Genomic DNA, 18598 nt, shown 5'->3' on the forward strand with positions numbered 1-18598 from the left:
AAGACAGACATTTAGACCAATGATATAGAAGAAAGAACCCAGAAATAAACTCTTGCACATATATTTAAAAGATTTTCTACAAAGATGCGAAGACCACTCAATGGGGAAAGGCCAAGTCCTTTCAACAAATGGCACTGGGAAAGTTGAGTATTCATGCCAAAAGAATGAAGTCGGACTCTTACCTTACCTTACTTACAACAAATACAAAAAATTTACTCAAAATGTATCAAAGACCTAATGTAAGACCTAAAACTATAAAACTCTTAGAAGAAAACATACAGAAAATCTTCATGACACTGGATTTAGCTATACTTTCTTGAAATGTTTATGTGCACATATTATGTGCTCAGGCATGGTTTAAAGTTCTTAGGACACACCACTAAAAGCATGGGCAAAAAAACTGAAAGTGGATAAACTGGACTATACTAAATAAAATTAGTTTTATGCACCAACAAACAGTATCAAAAGAATGAAAAGGCAACACATGGAATGAGAGAAAATATTTGTAAATCATATGTTTCAGAAGGGGTTAATATCCAGAGTAAATAAATCCTACCACTCAACAACAAAAAAGCAAACAACTGATTGAGAAAATGGCAAAGTACTTGAATAGCCATTTCTCCAAAGAAGATAAACAAATGGCCAATAAGTATATGAATAGATGCTCAATATCATAATCATTAGGGAAGTACAAATTAAATCAATGAGATGCCACTTCATACCCATTTGAGTGGCTATTATCAAAAACCAGAAAGCATAAGTGTTGACAAGGATATAAAGAAATTGGAACTCTTGTCCACTGCTGGTGTGAATGTAAAATGGTATGGCTGACATGGAAAACAACCCAAGTATCTAATGATGGATAAATAGATAAACTAAATGTGGTACATATATATAAAAGAATATTATTCAGTCTTAAAAAGGGAAGAAATTCTGATACACGCTACAATATGGATGAATCTTGAGGATATAATGATACGTGAAATAAGCCAGTCACAAAATAACAGACACTGTATGATTCCATTTATGAGGTATGCAGAGGAGTCAAATTCATAAACACAGAAAGTAAATGGTGGTTGCCAGGGGCTAATGGGAGAGGCTAATGAAGAGTTCTTATTCAACAGATACAGAGTTTCAGTTCTGAAAGATGAACAAGTTCTGGAAATTGATGGCTGTAATACTTGCACCAATGAACTATATACTTAAAAATGGTTAAAATAGTAAATGTTTTGTGTATCTTAACACAATGTTAAAAAACCCACTATCAGGACAAAATTGTTAAACAACCCCCACCACCCCCTATTCCCATCCTATATGTTCTGTAGGAAGAGTAATTGATTCATCCATTCATTCAGTCATATTATGTGCTCAGGTATGGTTTAAAGTTCTTAGGACACACCAGTGAATACAAAGATCCAAATTCCCTAGGACTTAAAATCTAGTGGCAGGAGGAGGAGAAAGATAGAGAAAAACAAAGTAACTTATTTAGTATGCTAGAAAGTAGTAAGCCATAATGAAAAAATAAAGAGTAGAGAATAGTAAGGGAGGAATGTTAGGCTAGGTGTGGAACTCATAAATGTTAAATAGGGCCAGAATATGCCCCATTGACAAGGGGACATTTTGGCAAAGATTTGTTAAGGTAATGTAGCAAATCAAGTGGATATATGGACAAAGATCATCCCAGAAATAGGGAACAGCTAAGGGCCTAAGAAACTGGCCTGTTGTTTCAGCAACAGCAAGAGAGCCAGTGTGGTTGGAGCAGAGTGAGTAAAGGGAATAATGGTAAGAGATACTGTTAGAAAGGTATAAGCCATTGTAAATCTTTTGCTGGATATAATCTGGAGGTAGAGCCAGTAAGATCTCTGCCAAGATTCTTCTTGGCAGAAGAAGAACCAAGGATGATGCTAAGGTTTTAGGTCTTAGCAACATTAAAGATGAAATTACCATGAACTGAGATGGAGCAAGTTGCAAGAGAAGCAGGTTGGGAGAGGAAGACTAGGTGTTCAGTGGCAGACATATGTGTTAGCTATACCTATCAGATATTCAAATACAGGTATCAGTAGGTAGTTGGATATATGAGTTTAGAGTTCAGGAAAAAACATGTGGCTAGAGATCTAAATGAGCATATATATGGTATGTGAAGCCAAGAAATCAGATAAGGTCCCCAAGGGAATACAGATAGAGAAGAAAGAGGTCCAGAGTCTAAGGCCTAGAGTAATAAAACATGAAGAAGTTGGAGAAGAGAGGAAGAATCAGCAAAGGAGACAGAAGGAATGACCCAAGAGGTCAATGGGAAACCAGAGACCTCATTTGAACGTGGGTCCATTCATTACTCTTCTTTAACCTTGTGAAACAGTTTCATCTCTCCATGTTTTGATTTTCCTTGTCTGCACAATAAACATAATACCAATTACCTCATGTAGTTGCTGTGAGATTTAAATGAGATCAGGTATTGGAAAACAGCTAGCCCATGTAGTACTGAGACTGTGCAAGAGCGCAATAAACAGTATGTTATTAAGATGATTAACAACAATGAATGGTAGTTCCCTCTCAGGCTATTATAGTCATTTATTCTAACACTTTACATAAAATTAGTTAGGAACTAGAAACAAAAGCAATAGACACCCACAATAAGCCTGCAATCTACTACACCAGCCTTAACCTGATGGTTCTTCTATCTATAAATAAGCTTTATCAAAACACCTGGTTTCCTTGAACATGCCCTGTAAGTCCTGCCTCCCTTCCGTGCTCATGTTGCTCTCTTTGCTTCATTTACTCTCTTTCCATATATACTTAACTAAAATTCTAACCCATCCTTTCAAGGCATACCACAAAAGCCACCTTCTGCTTTGAAATCATTCATGATTTACCCTGATTGGAGGTGATCTCCCTTTCCTTTAAATTTTTACAGTTTTGATGAACTTCCATGGCACTTACCATTTCAATCAAGAGTTAATTACAGTTGACCCTTGAAGTGTGTTATATGCAGATTTTTCTCAATAAATGCAATATAGTACTGTCAACGTTGACACTTTCTTTTCTCTAGCTTACTTTATTGTAAGGATACATATAACATACAAAATATTTGTTAATTGACTGCTTATGTCATTGGTAAGGCTGCTAGTCAACAGTAGGCTATTAGTAAAGGTTTTGGGGAATGCAAAGTTATATGAGGATTTGCACCTGCATGGGAGGGAGGTCAATGTCCCCAACCCCCATATCGTTCAAGGGTCACCTGTATAAATATATTAACCTTTCATTTTATTTTCTTAGGTCTTCCTTTCTAATCATACAGTATCCTTAACAATATATTAATTCATCAGTTTAATAATGAGAGTCTAAAAAATGCACATGTATTTTTAAAAGATATTAATTTAACCACTGTTACTTCAATAAGCCTTTTAGAAATCTTATTTGCTGCTATTCTAAGCTTTGGCTTAAATCAATACCCAGCACTACATTAAATCTTGTTTTCTAGATATCTGCCTATTATATTCCTTTTTGTTACTCGTGTTGGAAGTTAATTTCCAACCTGAAAACAACACACACTGCTAAATTTCATATTGTTATAATTTGTACAAGAAATCCAAATTGTGAAGGCATTTCTACTAATTTTTCTCTATGCTTATAATCCTCAACTTGTCACATCAGCAAATTTGTGTATTGAATAACTCACCCTATATTCATCTGGAAAAATAAGGAAATCTATTTTAGCATGGTAACTTGAGGAATTTACATGTTTGCGTCCACTTCCCTCTAATTTCCTGCTCTCCTACACAATAGATGGTCTGTTTTATTTTTTAATGAATAGTGAGAAAGAAGCAGTGTTACTTAGTTGCAGAAGCTTTTAGACAAACCGGACTTTGGTTTGAATCTTGGCTTCACCTGGTTCAAATCTAGTAAACTATACAATTTTGATCAAGTTACTTAAAGTTCTGGTCCTCAGTTTCCTGGTCTTCAAAATGGAAATATTACTTAAAAGGATAAATTGAAAATTAGATACCATAAATAAAGCATAAAGACTGGATGCTAGAATAACATTTAGCTTTTCTCTGTATTATTAAAAGAATCTATCCATTATTTGTAAAGCTATTACCATTACCTACTGGAAGCAACTAGTTTTTAAATTTAGGCCAAGATCCATTAGAGTCGTTACTGACTTAGAAAATGTCAAACAACACTGCCTTTCATAAAGCAAAAAAAATTTTTATTGGTTTTACTGGATAGAGTACATTTTCTAGCAAGATTTTTTTTTTCAATAAAGTATAGCTGACATACAATGTTACATTAGTTTCAGGTGTACCACACAGTGATTTGACAAATTTATATGTCATGCTATGCTCACCATGAGTGTAGTTACCATCTGTCACTGCACAACACTATTATAATAGCATTGACTATATTCCCCATGCTGTACCTTTTATTCCTATGACTTATTCATTCCATAACTGGAAGCCTGTATCTCCCAATCCCTTCCAGTAAGATCTTTAACATGAATAATAAATGAGATAAATGAATAAGAAAAGTAGAAAGTGATATGCCAACATTTGCCATTATTATTAGTAGATTACAATTGGCTCTATGCAGTAATTTAAAAAAAAATTTTCTTTAATGTTTATTCAGTTTTGAGAGACAGAGAGCAAGCAGGGGTGGGGCAGAGAGAGAGAGGGAGACACAGAATCCGAAGCAGGCTCCAGGCTCCGAGCTGTCAGCAGAGAGCCCGACGTGGGGCTCAAACTCACGAACTGTGAGATCATGACCCAAGCCGAAGTTGGACACCCAACTGACTGAGCCACCCAGGCGCCCCAACTATGCAGTAATTTTAAAGCCTTAAGTAAGTAAATAGGACAAATATATTTGGAAACAAATAAAAAAGAAGCTTAAAGAAAAGGTAAATATTTTTACTGTTCAAAGAAACTGATCAATTATTTCCTTACCTGAATCACTTGCTGCAACAACAACTGTTCCACCAGGAGCAAAAGGATCATTGTGCTTCAATGTTTCTACCTAAAAAAATTACACAAAATCATGACTATGAGAAGCAATGTTTCACAGCTGAAACCTCATTGCCACACCAAGCAAAATATTCTTCACAAACTCTAAATTAGTTAAGAAATACAAGGCATTAGGAATAAATGTTTCCCCTTATTGATTTGCAATCTAATTAAATTGGAATGATAAACATCATTTTCTAATCTTCTTTTATTGTATAATATAATATCCATTCAAAATGGTATATGAAACATGCATGTCTTGACAAACAAGTGTCAAATGAACACTTATGTAATCACCTTCTAAGAAACTGCCAACACCTCAGAAGTCTTATGTGCCCCTCTCCAATCACAATACCATCCTTCCTCGGTAGAGGTTATTATCATCCTGACTGGAGGCATTCATCTCTTTTCTTCATAGTTTTGCTACTGGTACAAATACACACTATTACAACTTTTCATTTTGAGGTAATTTTAGATTTCTAGAACAAGTGTAAAGATAATACAGAGAGTTCCCATATATCCTTCACTCAGCTTCCTCTAATATTAATATCACATGTAATCACAGTACATTATTAAAACTAAGGAATTAACACTGATACAAAACTATAAGCTATAGATTTTATTTAGATTTTTCCAGTTTTTCCACTAACGTCCTTCTATTCCAGGATGACATGTTGCATTTAGGGTGCATACTATTCTAACTCTTAAATACCTTAGTACTTAATATCAGTAAATACTAGATTTCTACTTTCTAATTGTTATCTAAAAATAATTCTAGCATTTGTCCCATCAGAGGAACGTACACACGTGCTCCAGAGGAAGGGGGAGAAGAAAGGAGGGAGAAACAGAGGAAGGGAAGGAAGGAGCACTGCTAAAAAGACCTTCTACTTTCAATAGCCAGGTAAGAATCTGGACCAAGTGACAAAGGTGAGTGGCTACAGAGTGAGGACTTTACCAGAACCCAGAGATTTCTGCTATAGAACTGTTTTCCTAACTTATTTTAGTTTTTAATCATAATCAACCAAAGTATGTACTTAGGAAGAATTAACTGAACTTTCTCTTTCTGGCATCAGGCTCTTGTTAAGAAGCCAACAAAAGCCTTAGCAGACAGTTAGATGAAAGGGGCATGAAAAGGGTTTGGGAAAATTGATCTCTGACTCATGGCTATCCATGCCATCTGTATTACAGGCTCTATTTCTAATCATCAAGAAATTGGTTATTACAATTGAATGTCAAAGAATATTGCAGAGCTCAATTGATACATTTCCAAATAAAACAAATGTATTTGAAAAGAGAAAAGTATTGCTAACCAGGACTTGTAGTACAGTCTCTATAAAAGAGAACCCATTTAAACTACTATTAGAAAGTGGTATATATATATACACAATGGAGTATTACTCGGCAATCAAAAAGAATGAGATCTTGCCATTTGCAACTACATGGATGGAACTGGAGGGTATTATGCTAAGTGAAATAGTCAGAGAAAGACAAAAATAATATGACTTCACTCATATGAGGACTTTAAGAGACAAAACAGATGAACATAAGGGAATAATATAAAAAATATAATATAAAATAATATAAAAACAGGGAGGGGGACAAAACAGAAGAGACTCATAAATATGGAGAACAAACCAAGGGTTACGGGAGGGGTTGTGGGAGGGGGGATGGGCTAAATGGGTAAGGGGCACTAAGGAATCTACTCCTGAAACCATTGTTGCACTATATGCTAACTAATTTGGATGTAAATTTTAAAAAATAAAAAATAAAAAAAGAAAGAAGTAGTTAATATTAATGAAGCTTTTAGAACTAAAGATGACAGTACTTATTTTAACTGATGCCAATAATATTATTATAAAACTATCACACTAGCTTATATTCTGATTATATTTGCTGAATGAATAAAGAGCATTCAAAGGGGAGCCTGGGTTACTCAGTCGGTTCAAGTGTCCAACTCTTGATTTCAGCTCAGGTCATGATCTCACGGTGCATAGATCGAGCTCTGCATCGGGCTCTGTGCTGACCACACAGAACGGGCTTGGGATTCTCTCTCTCTCTCTCAAAATAAATAAACATTAAAAAAAAGAGCAATCAAAGAAAAATACTAAGCTGGTCTATATAGCCAGATAACTTTGCATGGTTCCTAATTTAATAGTCAAAATACCAGTGTGAGAAATAGTCACTGACGTAACCTAAGTCACCAACTATTATTGCTTCTTCTCTTTACTTTCAGGGAAGGAAATGATAACAGGCCTGATTTTTAACAAAAGCTTACAGATTTATTTGCCATCACAGAGAGAATTAGAAAAAGCAGGGCTACATGAGTGTTGGGTTTAATTTCTATTACTTCATCACACTGTGCCCCACATAAAAGACCATTAAGACAGAAAGAGGAACAGGAGGGACTGTGCAGCCCATGAAGGAATAAGAGGCCACTAAATGTTAGGTTCAGTGTGATAATTAGGCAATTTAGTACACAAAAGTAATTTCATAACTAAAATTCAGATGGCATGATTTTATAGAATGTTCCAAAATTATCATTGAAATTCTCTCTCTTAAGCATCACTCATCTACACCTCCACTCTGACTGTATCATTTAGTACCTACACAATGCTACCATACGCTAGCTAGGACAGTAAGGAATGGCAACTGTTTGGTTTGTGTTGCTTTTTTAAATTCCATCCCTCTGTGGGGCGCCTGGGTGGCTCAGTCAGTTAAGCGTCTGACTTCAGCTCAGGTCATGATCTCGCGGTCCGTAAGTTTGAGCCCCGCGTCGGGCTCTGTGCTGACAGCTCGGAGCCTGGAGCCTGTTTCAGATTCTGTGTCTCCCTCTCTCTCTGCCCCTCCCCTGTTCACGCTCTGTCTCTCTCTGTTTCAAAAATAAATAAACGTTAAAAAAAATAAAAATAAAATAAAAAAAAATAAATTCCGTCCCTCTGAGAATGGAGACTAGCCTTGAGGGAATAGAAAAGACTTTTGGGGACAGACTCAGACCTGGAAACATAATAGAGGCCTATTTGAAAAAGAAGGAAGATCACAAAACACAAGGGCACTGTAGCTGGGAAGAATAAAGTTTAAATCTTAGACTACAGTGGTGAAGACCTTAGATTTTGGTCAGATAGACCAAGGTCTGAATTCAGTCCTATCACTTACTAACTTACTATCACTTAACCTCTTTAAGCCTCACTTACTTTATCTGGAAATGAGTCTGCCGGTGCCTGGGTGGCTCAGTTGGTTGCACCCGACTTCAGCTCAGGTCATGATCTCACAGTTCATGAGTGTAAGCCCCACATCGGGCTCTGTGCTGACAGCTCAGAGCTTGGAGCCTGCTTCAGATTCTGTGTTTCCCTCTCTCTCTGCCCCTCCCCTGCTCGTGCTCTGTCTCTCTCTCTCCCTCTCAAAAATAAACATTAAAAAAAAATTTTTTTTAATTAAAAAAAAAAAATGAGTCTGGTAACCTGACTTCATGTGATTATTGTGAAGCTGAAATGAAATAACACAGGAAAAGAGCTTAGCACCACACCTGGCACAGAGAAGAGATGAGACAAACAGAGCTATTAGTATATTGCCAGTTTGGTTTTTTGTTTTGTTTTTAATGGAGAAATCAAGAGCAGTCAGCAAGGGCAATGTCAGTTTCAAAAACTGGGGAGGAAGGAGAACAAGTAAATAGAACAAAGAGTGGAAAAATTTTACCAGGCAGGAGGAACAGGAGAAACTTGTTTTATTTTTAAGTTAGGAAGAGGTGCTTTGGCTTTCTTGTTCTTTAATGATAAGAGTGGAGAATAAGAGGGGCACCTGGGTGGCCCAGTTGGTTAAGCATCTGACTCTTGATCTTGGCTCAGGTCATGATCTCACAGTTCATGAGTTCAAGCCCTACATCGGGCTCTGTACTGACTGATGGTGCAGAGCCTACTTGGGCTTCTGTCTCTTCCTCTCTCTGCCCCTCCCCTGCTTGTGCTCTGTCTCTCAAAATAAAATAAACTTAAAAAAATAAAAAAAGAGTGAATAAGAGACTAGAATAAGGTAAGAGGAAAAAAATTCAGGTTGCAGCCAATTTTAGAAGAATTTGGCAAATGGGTCCACATTGCAAACTAAGTGTTATAGGAAAACACAGTATCCAGTAGCCTGTGGAAACCACAAATATTCAGTTACAGAGGCACTTGCTCAGTTTTACATCAATGGAAAATACCAGTTATTGGCCAAATAGCTCTTTACTCAGTACAGAAAGAAAACAATTAAAGAATATCAAAATCTATTACTTTAAAAGAATCAATTACTCTTTTAAGGGAGTATTCTTAATCTAAGAGAATTAAAGAGACACAATTTTTTTTTTCAAATGCCTGTCAATCAACTGTTCCTTTTTGGGTCTGTTTTACTTTTGGATAAGAAATATCATCCTTAAAAAAAATAAGCCTCCAAATAAAAACTAAAAATAAAAACAAAAAAAAATCCAAAACCATTCATAATTATTGAATCTGGGTGATGGATACATGGAGGCTTATTAAAATATTTCATTATATTACTCTATCTTGGGTATGTTTAAATAACTATAATATAAAGATTTTGTTTTTAAAGGCTCCAGATGATAAAGCACTTAGCTGTATGACCTTGGTTACTTCTGAGTTCCAGTGTCCTTATTGTTAAAATAGGGCTACCAACACCTACTTTGCAAGGCTGATGATTAGAAAAAATGAATGTATAGCACACAGAAGAACTGGGATCACAGTATGTGGTTATTAAATAGTGACTGTTACTTGTATATATGTTCTCAAGAGAGTCTGACATTTAGTGGGAATTTGTATTTCTTTACAAGATTAATGTGTTATAAAACATATATAAAATATGTCTATAAAGTAATATCAATAATTTTAGTTTTCTAAAAGATCAGTGCTGTTGTTTTTAGGTTGATTTTCATTATTTCAATAATGCATACCACACATTTCTGAAAAGCTTTATTGAAGACTGGTTTATGGCTTTCCAATCATTTATTTTAAATATCCCTAATGGGATATTTAAATGGGGATATTTGAGCCTTATGAAGGATGGACTTGATTTTTCAATGAAATAAGTTACTCCAGACAATTCCACTGTGTGATAAAACTGTGAAATGCCAGTCTGAACCCAAAACTAGATGGATTGGATGAGACTGATTTTTTACATAGCCCATCAGAAGTAATCTAAAAGAGGATCCTTTCATCACTGTGTATTTCAAAAACTCACTTAGGGCACTTGTTATCCATTTAACAATTTTTAACCCACCCACTTACCGAAGTATTACTGCCATTGTTGGCTGCGCTGAAAGGGTCGGTACTTGAAGTGGCAAAAGGATCAGTAGAGGACTGCTTGAAGAAACAGTCAGATGCAAATGGATCTGAACCTTTGAAAGGATCACCTCCAAATGGATCTAAGAAAACACAGCACATACATGAAAGACTAAAAACTACTACACTAAATTTCCTGTCACTTGAAGGTATGATAATTGACTTAATAAAAAGATATTTTTAACTTCTGCAGAATCTAAAATAGGTAGTTTGGATTCCAATTATTGATTATAAAAAAAATATAGACAGTTGCACCTAGTTAAATAGCTTGAATTAATATTCTTTTTCCTATTTGTTCATCATTCACCCAAAGCAAATCAACAATGCCAACACTTACTACACAAAGGTTACCTGTATGCTAGGTTTAAGTAATTCCTCTAAGCAGGTGATTCTAATTTTAGGGGAGTGGGAATCACAAATTCCTTTGTGATTTGGTTAAAAAATACAGTCTTTCAACTAATAAACTTATTTGGAACAGGTTTGGGAAGCATAACCAAATGGTACACAAGATTTGCTTTAATTCTAATGTAAAATCCCAGGGAAAGAATATATTATAAAGCCTGATATTTAGTAATTCTTTAAGATGTTTTCTTTCCCCCCATTCATACACTGTAATCTTAGGAAAACAAAATGTTCTAAACCCTGTAGTAGCGCAGATCACTATACTCATCTAATCCTTGGTGAACAAGGAAAAATCAGTCTAAGTATTATTAAAAGCATCAAAATATAAACATTAATGTTATTTTTTAAAAAGTAATGCTGGGGCGCCTGGGTGGCGCAGTTGGTTAAGCGTCCGACTTCAGCCAGGTCACGATCTCGCGGTCCGTGAGTTCGAGCCCCGCGTCAGGCTCTGGGCTGATGGCTCAGAGCCTGGAGCCTGTTTCCGATTCTGTGTCTCCCTCTCTCTCTGCCCCTCCCCCGTTCATGCTCTGTCTCTCTCTGTCCCCAAAAAATAAATAAACATTGAAAAAAAAATTATAAAAAAAAATTAAAAAGTAATGCTAACAGTTCATTAAGCAAACTCACAAGCATCTACCACTTTCTTTCTAAAAATGCCAGGCACCTACAATATCTTAGTGGGGCCTTATAACCGTTTAAAAATTGAATAAAAAAGCCCACTTACTATAACTACCTAACTTTGATCTCTCATTTCTAAATACAACATAAGTTTATAATCAAGTAGAATCAAATTATAGCTAAGTTGGACCTCAATAATACACTCACCAATTTTCCCAAAAGGATCATCCTTAAAAGGATCACCTGTGATAAAATAAATAAGTAGGAATCACAATAACAATATTTACTGTGTGACATCATTACTTAAAAGTAACTTTAAACAAAAGCAAATTTTGTTAAAGCAAAGTCTGTTTCATTAACTCCACCTCAAAGTAGATAAAACACTAAATGCCATTCACCTTTAGGAAACACTCAAAATAATAAAGAGTAAAGGCAGAACATTAACATACCTCATAAAAGAGGCTAATTTTAACTGGAGTCAATTATACTTAACTCTTGATCACAAGTTGAAGTTACAGACAGAAGGGAAAAGACAGGCACAACAGCAATAATTTTACTAACAAAATTCTCTACTCTTCACAAGAGTACTGGATGGGTATTATCATCACCAGTTCAGAAACAAAGACACTAAGCTTCACTGAAGTAAAAAATAATTCTTCTAGAACTAAAGAGTCCAGAAACAAACCCTTACATTTATGGTCATTTGTTATTTGACAAGAGTGCCAAGAAAATTCCACGGAGAAAACAGTCTTTTCAACAAATGATGCTGGGACAACTGGACAGCCACATGCAAAAGAATAAAGTTGGACCCCTATCTCATACCATACACCAAAATTAACTAAAAATAGATCAAAGACATGTAACAGCTAAAACCATAAAACTCTTAGAAGAAAACTTAAGAGTAAATCTTAATGACTTTGGATCTTAGATATGACATCAAAAGCACAAGTGATGAAAGAAAATACAGATAAGTAGGACTTGATCAAAATTAAGACAATGCAAAATACAAGAAAGTATTTGCAAATTATATATTTGATAAGGGACTTGTATTCAGAATATGTGAAGAGCACTTAGAAGTCAACAATAAAAAGAGAAACAATAAAAAATGGGCAAATTATTTGAATAAAATTTCTCCAAAGAAGGTAGACAAATGGCCCATAAGGACATAGAAATATGCTCCACAAAAGATACTTGTAAATGACATATCCGATGAAGGGTTGTATCCACAATCTATAAAGAACTTATAAAACTCAACACCCCCCAAAAATAATCCAATTAAAGAGTGGGAAGAACACCTGAATAGACATTTTTCCAAAGAAGACATACACCTGGCTAAGAGACACATGGAAGATGCTCAACATCACTCATGATCAGGGAAATATAAATCAAAACTACAAGGCGTTATCTCCTCACACTTGTCAGAATGGCTACAAGTAAAAACACAAGAAACAGGTGTTGGCGAGGATGTGGAGAAAGGGGAAGCCTCTTGCACTGATGGTGGGAATGCAAACTGATGAAGCCACTCTGGAAAGCAGTATGGAGGTTCCTCAAAAAATTAAAAAAAAAAAGAACTTTACCCAAAGAATACAAAAATAGTAATTCAAATGGGTACATGTACCCCGATGTTTACAGCAGCAATATCTACAATAGCCAAACTAGGGAAACAGCCCAAATGTCCATCGACTGATGGATGTGTAAAGGTGTGGTATGTATGTATATGTATCATGGATATTATTCAGCCATCAAAAAGAATGAAATCTTGCCATTTGCAACAATGTGGATGGAACAAGAGAGTGCAAAATAAGTCAAAGAAAGACCAACACCATATGATTTCACTCATATGTGGAATTTAAGAAACAAAACAAACTATTATAGGGGAAAACAATGAGAGGCAAACCAAGAAAAAGACTCTTTTTTTTTTTTTTTAATTTATATATGAAATTTATTGTCAAATTGGTTTCCATACAACACCCAGTGCTCATCCCAAAAGGTGCCCTCCTCAGTACCCATCACCCACCCTCTCCTCCCTCCCACCCCCCTTCAACCCTTAGTTTGTTCTCAGTTCTCAACAGTCTCTTATGCTTTGGCTCTTAACTATAGAGGACAAACTGATGGTTACCAGTGGGGAGGTAGTCAGGGGGATAGGTTAAATAGGTGATGGGGACTAAGGAGGGTACTTGTGATGAGCACCAGGTGTTGTACATAAGTGATGAATCACTAAATTCTACACCTGAAACTAATATTACACTGTATATTAACTAATTGGATTTGAAATAAAAACTTAGGGGGCCTGGGTGGCTCAGTCGGTTGGGCGTCCAACTTGATTTTGGCTCAGGCCATGATCTCATGGTTTGTGGGATTGGACCCCATGTTGGGCTCTGCACTTACAGTGGGGAGCCTGCTTGGGATCCTTTCTCCCCCTCTCTGTCCCTCCTTGCCCCTCTTTCTCTAAATAAATAAATAAACTTAAAAAGTAATAATAAATAAAAATAAAACTGTTGTAAACTGACCTATCAGTTTCACAAACTGATTTGGAAATAAATTGCAAAAAGAGCTTTGACACAGTGGTATATAACACAGTTTACATTAATATAAGGTATTTTAAATTATTAAACTTATATATATTTCTTCAATAACACATTAGGCACCTTAAGAGCAGGGATCAGGCTTCTAATTGCTATAGATTCCACTGTTTTAAAAGCACGGTGTGGGCACTTTAGTAGTAAAAATTGCTGGTTGACTTAAGAGTACCTAATCTCTTCTCCTGGTCCATAATATCTCTTTCTTTTGATTCTTATTCTGAAGAAGAAAAATGCTCTTAATCAGAGGCTCGTAAGACATAATCCGTGGCTTAGTCCCACGAGTTAGTTGCCTGAAGAGGACAAATACAGCAAGTACAAACATATCACATCTCTACTCCCCTCTATTTTTGTTGTAATAAGTAGGCTCTCAAAACTAATTCTTATATAATTTATATATGAAATTCTTATACAGTTTATATATTAAAAAGCCTTTTTTTCTGGTAAACCCATAATATAAAAATAAGAGTACTTACTGCCAATAAAAGGATCAGACTGGAAAAAATCCAAGTTTGTATCTGCAACTGGATCAGGCAGTGAACTTGATTCTACATTAAATGGATCTCCCTAAAAATAATTTTAAATTAAAAAATATTGTTTTAGGAACCAGTTTTAAGATGCAACATTTTAAAATATAATAACATGCTATGAAAAATCAATGAAAGGTAATATAACAAATATTTCTATAGTCATAAAGTTCACTTAACACATTTTTCTTTCCTTAGCCTAAAACAGTATATAACCCATCCAGAAAAACCAGTAAAAGAACACTTACATATAAAATTATTTTTTACCTCTTTTGAATGTCTGTCACTATTAAATTCAGAACAAACTTTCTCACTAACAGCTGTAGTCACCGCTTCGTTGTCATCAGTCACACCAGAAGGCAGTATTTCAGGACTACTTCTTGCCTACAAAATATTAATGTTACATGGACTAACAATGTATTTTCTATTTGTCATAGGAAACTAACAAAGGATAACCAAAACATACTAAAAAATACAAAAGACAAGCAGAACATATTCATTAAATGAGTTCTTCTCTTAAAAGCTTTCTTAGGAATATGGTATCATCAAGTATCGAAGTCAATCAGGCCAGAAAACTTCAGGTCATCCTTAACTACTTCCCTTCGGTCATCCCCCAGCTAGCTTCCAAGTCTTGCTGAGTCAACCCCCTACCTTCTTCTCAAATCCATTCCTTTCCATCCTCACTGTCACTATCATCCATTTATAGTATCATCATTCTGGTCTCCAGCTCACTGTAAAAACCTTCCAAATGACTTCCTGCTTCCAATATGTGCCCTTCCAATCAATCCTTCTTATAGTAGCCAAAATAATAGATCTAAAATGTGAGTCTGATCATGACCCTTCTGGTTAAACTTTCTTCAGTGGTTTCCCATTGCTTTCTGGATTTTGACCAGTAGGTAAAAGGGCTTAAGAAGTGGCAGAAATCTCCAATTCATATCACCCTATGTTTTTGAAGGATAACCGAGTAATCTGCCTTTTGTACTTAAAAGAATATTATATAATGAATCCAAGATTGCAATGCCTAAATAAAAATCAGTTTGTTAATTTTATATCTTTTATATTTCTCAAGCTTGTATTCTTCTCATCATCATTCCTCCAATTACTGCTTAAGTTTAGGCTAAAACAGTATCACACAGACCATTCCGATAGTTTCTTAACAAATCTATGTGTCCAGTCCCACTCCTGAATCCATTTTCTACATTTTCTAAAAGGTAAATACAATCATGTCACTTCTTGCTTATAATTCTTCAGTGGCTACCCAGTGCAATAAAATAAATCACCCAATGCTTCAAGATGAATCCAAATTTCTTACTCTCTAGCCCTTTGTAACCTAAAAGTGGTCATTTTTATCCAGGTACACATCATAATCACTTGTGGAATTTTTTTTGTAAAAATATATGTACCTGGCACCATTCCAGAAACTCTAGTTCAGCAAGTTTGGAATGGGGTGCAGACATCTCCATTTTAAGAAAGAGGTAATGCAGGTAGCCACTATAAGAAAGCCTCATCTCCTATCAATACTCTCCCCACCATCACAAGATGGCCTTCAAGAACTTGTGACCCCATGAGGCATGTTTTCTCCCATCTCATACCTATGCAAATGCTGTTTTCTCTGCCATGAACATAGCACCTTCTTCCTTACTTAACCCTTCTTACTCTGAAGCTCACCTGTATACCTTTCTCTACAAAATCTTGAGCCCCCTCCAAGCTGTCCTTCCTAAATATCCTGTGCTTCCTTTATCACAGCCCTTTAACACAGTGTAACACTACTAGACTGTATGCTACTTAAAGGCAGGGCTAAAGTCTTTTGTGTCTGCAGCTCTCACACATAATACAGCAGCACTGCTGCACATAGCTGGTGCTCTCTAAACAGCTGGTAAATAAATGTCCTCAACATTATGAAATAAAGAATTACTTTCAGCATCGGGTGAGAGTACTTAAAAAATGTTTTATACAGTTGCTATCTATAGAACTGTTTTGAAAACACACTTTATAATTAATTGATTGAAATTATATTTTACACTAATTAAAACTGTTAGAACTGTTGAATCAATACCTACTGTCTGCCTCTTAGAGGGAAAAAAAAAAATTCAACCGTCCTTAGATGAGGCAAGGCCACATATTTATATTAAGTATGATGTCAACAAAAACTTTTCTTCTTCTGAAGTTGATTATGGAGGTTATGTAACTATTAGACTCACTGGAGATTCCTGGTGTATGGGCTCAGACTCCAGGTTGCCTTGGCCTTCAGCATGCTCATTAAGGTTAGCTGTTTCACTGCTGCTGGTGCTGAGGCTGCAATAATCTGTAGCACCATTTACAAGAATGCTGTGTGGGCTACTGCACCAATTTAACTGATTATTATGGTTTTCCAGCTCTTTCATCTCCATCAGTTTCATCTGCATCTGTCAACACAAAGTAGAAATACAAAACACAATTTATTACTAGAAAGACTCACAACAGAGAAATAGCTATACCCTTAGACTGAGTCAAAGATAAATTTGCTTCCATTAAGGAGAATCCTCTGGGGATGCAGTATGACTTAGAGAGATTTCAGTAATCCATCCTAGAGAGTTCTCCTGAAATTCCAGTACATATGGATTTGCTTTTGTGCATCTTTTGAAAGTTTCAAGAATTTTGATTCAAATATCTGCATTTTGGTGTCCTTTAGGTATAATTGGGGAAAATGTCAGGGTATTGGGAAAAAGATAGCAAAGTAAGAGAGCAAGAGAAGATTTTGTGATGAAGCTTGGGAGAAATAAAGGAGTTGAGGGAGAGCACACAAGGGTTTGGAGCCATCTACACTCCTATTGGGAAGGAAAGGAGTGAAGACGAAGGTAAAATGAACTACTGTCCTATGCTCCGGCATTATTTATTAATGGGCTAGAGTCCTAGGAATGGTCTCTAAATCTAAGCTATTCTAAACATGTTAAATAAAGGACAAAGTATTTTGGATTTCAGTATCCAAGTGACTTTATATTTCTGGGACAATAGGGGGACACAGAGGCAGAATTCAATAAGCTGTAATATTCAGTATTGAAAGAAAAAGATTGGGACCAGAAGCAGGAAAAAAATGCTTATTGATACCAACAACTATAATAAAGAAAAATAAATTAACAAACATCTCAAAGAAACTGAAGAGAGGTCAGAATCAAAATATGTTTCTAGTTGGGGTGCCTGGATGGTTCAGACAGTTGTGTGTCCAACTTTGGCTTAGGTCATGCTCTCATGGTTTGTGAGTTCAAGCCCCGCATCGGGCTCTGTGCTGACAGCTTGGAACCTGGAGCCTGCTTCAGATTCTGTGTCTCCCTCCCTCTCTCTCTCTGCCCCTCCCCACTCATGCTCTGTATCTCTCTCCTTCAGATATAAATAAACATTAAAAACATTTAAAAAATATGTTTCTAGTGAAAAGAAGTAATGAATGGAATTTTACTGAATAGTGCCCATTTTTCATAAAATATATTTTTTACGCTACATTGGAATTCCCTTTATTTATTAGCATGTTGTGTGGTTTTGTTTTGTTTTAGGAATCATAAAAATTACCTATTAGCATTTCATAAATCAAGTCTCAATTCCCCTAACCTTATTTTCTGCATAAGGTTTTTAAGTTGCTCATTTTGGAATCTGTAATTTACCAAAGGTCTTTTCAGGGTCATCAGCTGAGAAAGGAACACTATTTTGGACTGGGAGACAGATGTCAATCAAGCTCTATCACCTTCAACTCTCTTAGTCAAAGTTTAGTCTCCAAGCTTCCATTTCTCAACCCATAAAGTAAGAACTATCTCCACAGATGATTAAGTGAAGCAGAAATTTTTGAAAAAACTCTGTAAAATGTAAAGGTCTGTGTAAACAGTGGACATTGAGTATAAAGTGCCTAGCACACTGCATTTCTCACTATTATACCAATTAAATTTTCCTATTTCTTTTCCACTAATTCATTCCATATTTAAAAAGTTAAAGACCTTGATCTCTTTGTGGGCAGGGACCACAACTTTTGCCATCAACTTTGTATGTCCAACATCTAGCACAATGATGTACACCGTAAGTGCTTTTATGTTCACTGAATGGACACAAGTATTGTGTTTATAAATTTAAACAGTGGGTTATCAGTAAGCATATGTATCTACCAAACTGTACTGTATTGAGAATTTAAACTAACA

General features: G+C 35.7%; 1 protein-coding gene across 3 annotated transcripts in view; it reads right to left on the bottom strand.

Moving 5' to 3' along the window:
* EPS15 (epidermal growth factor receptor pathway substrate 15) overlaps positions 1-18598 on the bottom strand; it is a 145570-nt gene that overhangs the window by 22643 nt on the left and 104329 nt on the right. For all 3 annotated transcript variants that reach the window (XM_025934971.2, XM_025934969.2, XM_086716938.1), the window contains exons 16-21: positions 16640-16843; positions 14706-14822; positions 14388-14478; positions 11540-11575; positions 10262-10398; positions 4938-5007 (exon numbers count right to left, since the gene is read on the bottom strand). In XM_025934971.2, the coding sequence (XP_025790756.2) occupies positions 4938-5007; positions 10262-10398; positions 11540-11575; positions 14388-14478; positions 14706-14822; positions 16640-16843 (655 nt within the window). The remainder of the gene's footprint in view (positions 1-4937; positions 5008-10261; positions 10399-11539; positions 11576-14387; positions 14479-14705; positions 14823-16639; positions 16844-18598) is intronic.

This window comes from Puma concolor, chromosome C1 (assembly GCF_028749965.1).
Source record: "Puma concolor isolate L17-30 chromosome C1, mPumCon1.1.hap2, whole genome shotgun sequence".
Classification (NCBI taxonomy): Eukaryota; Metazoa; Chordata; class Mammalia; order Carnivora; family Felidae; genus Puma; species Puma concolor.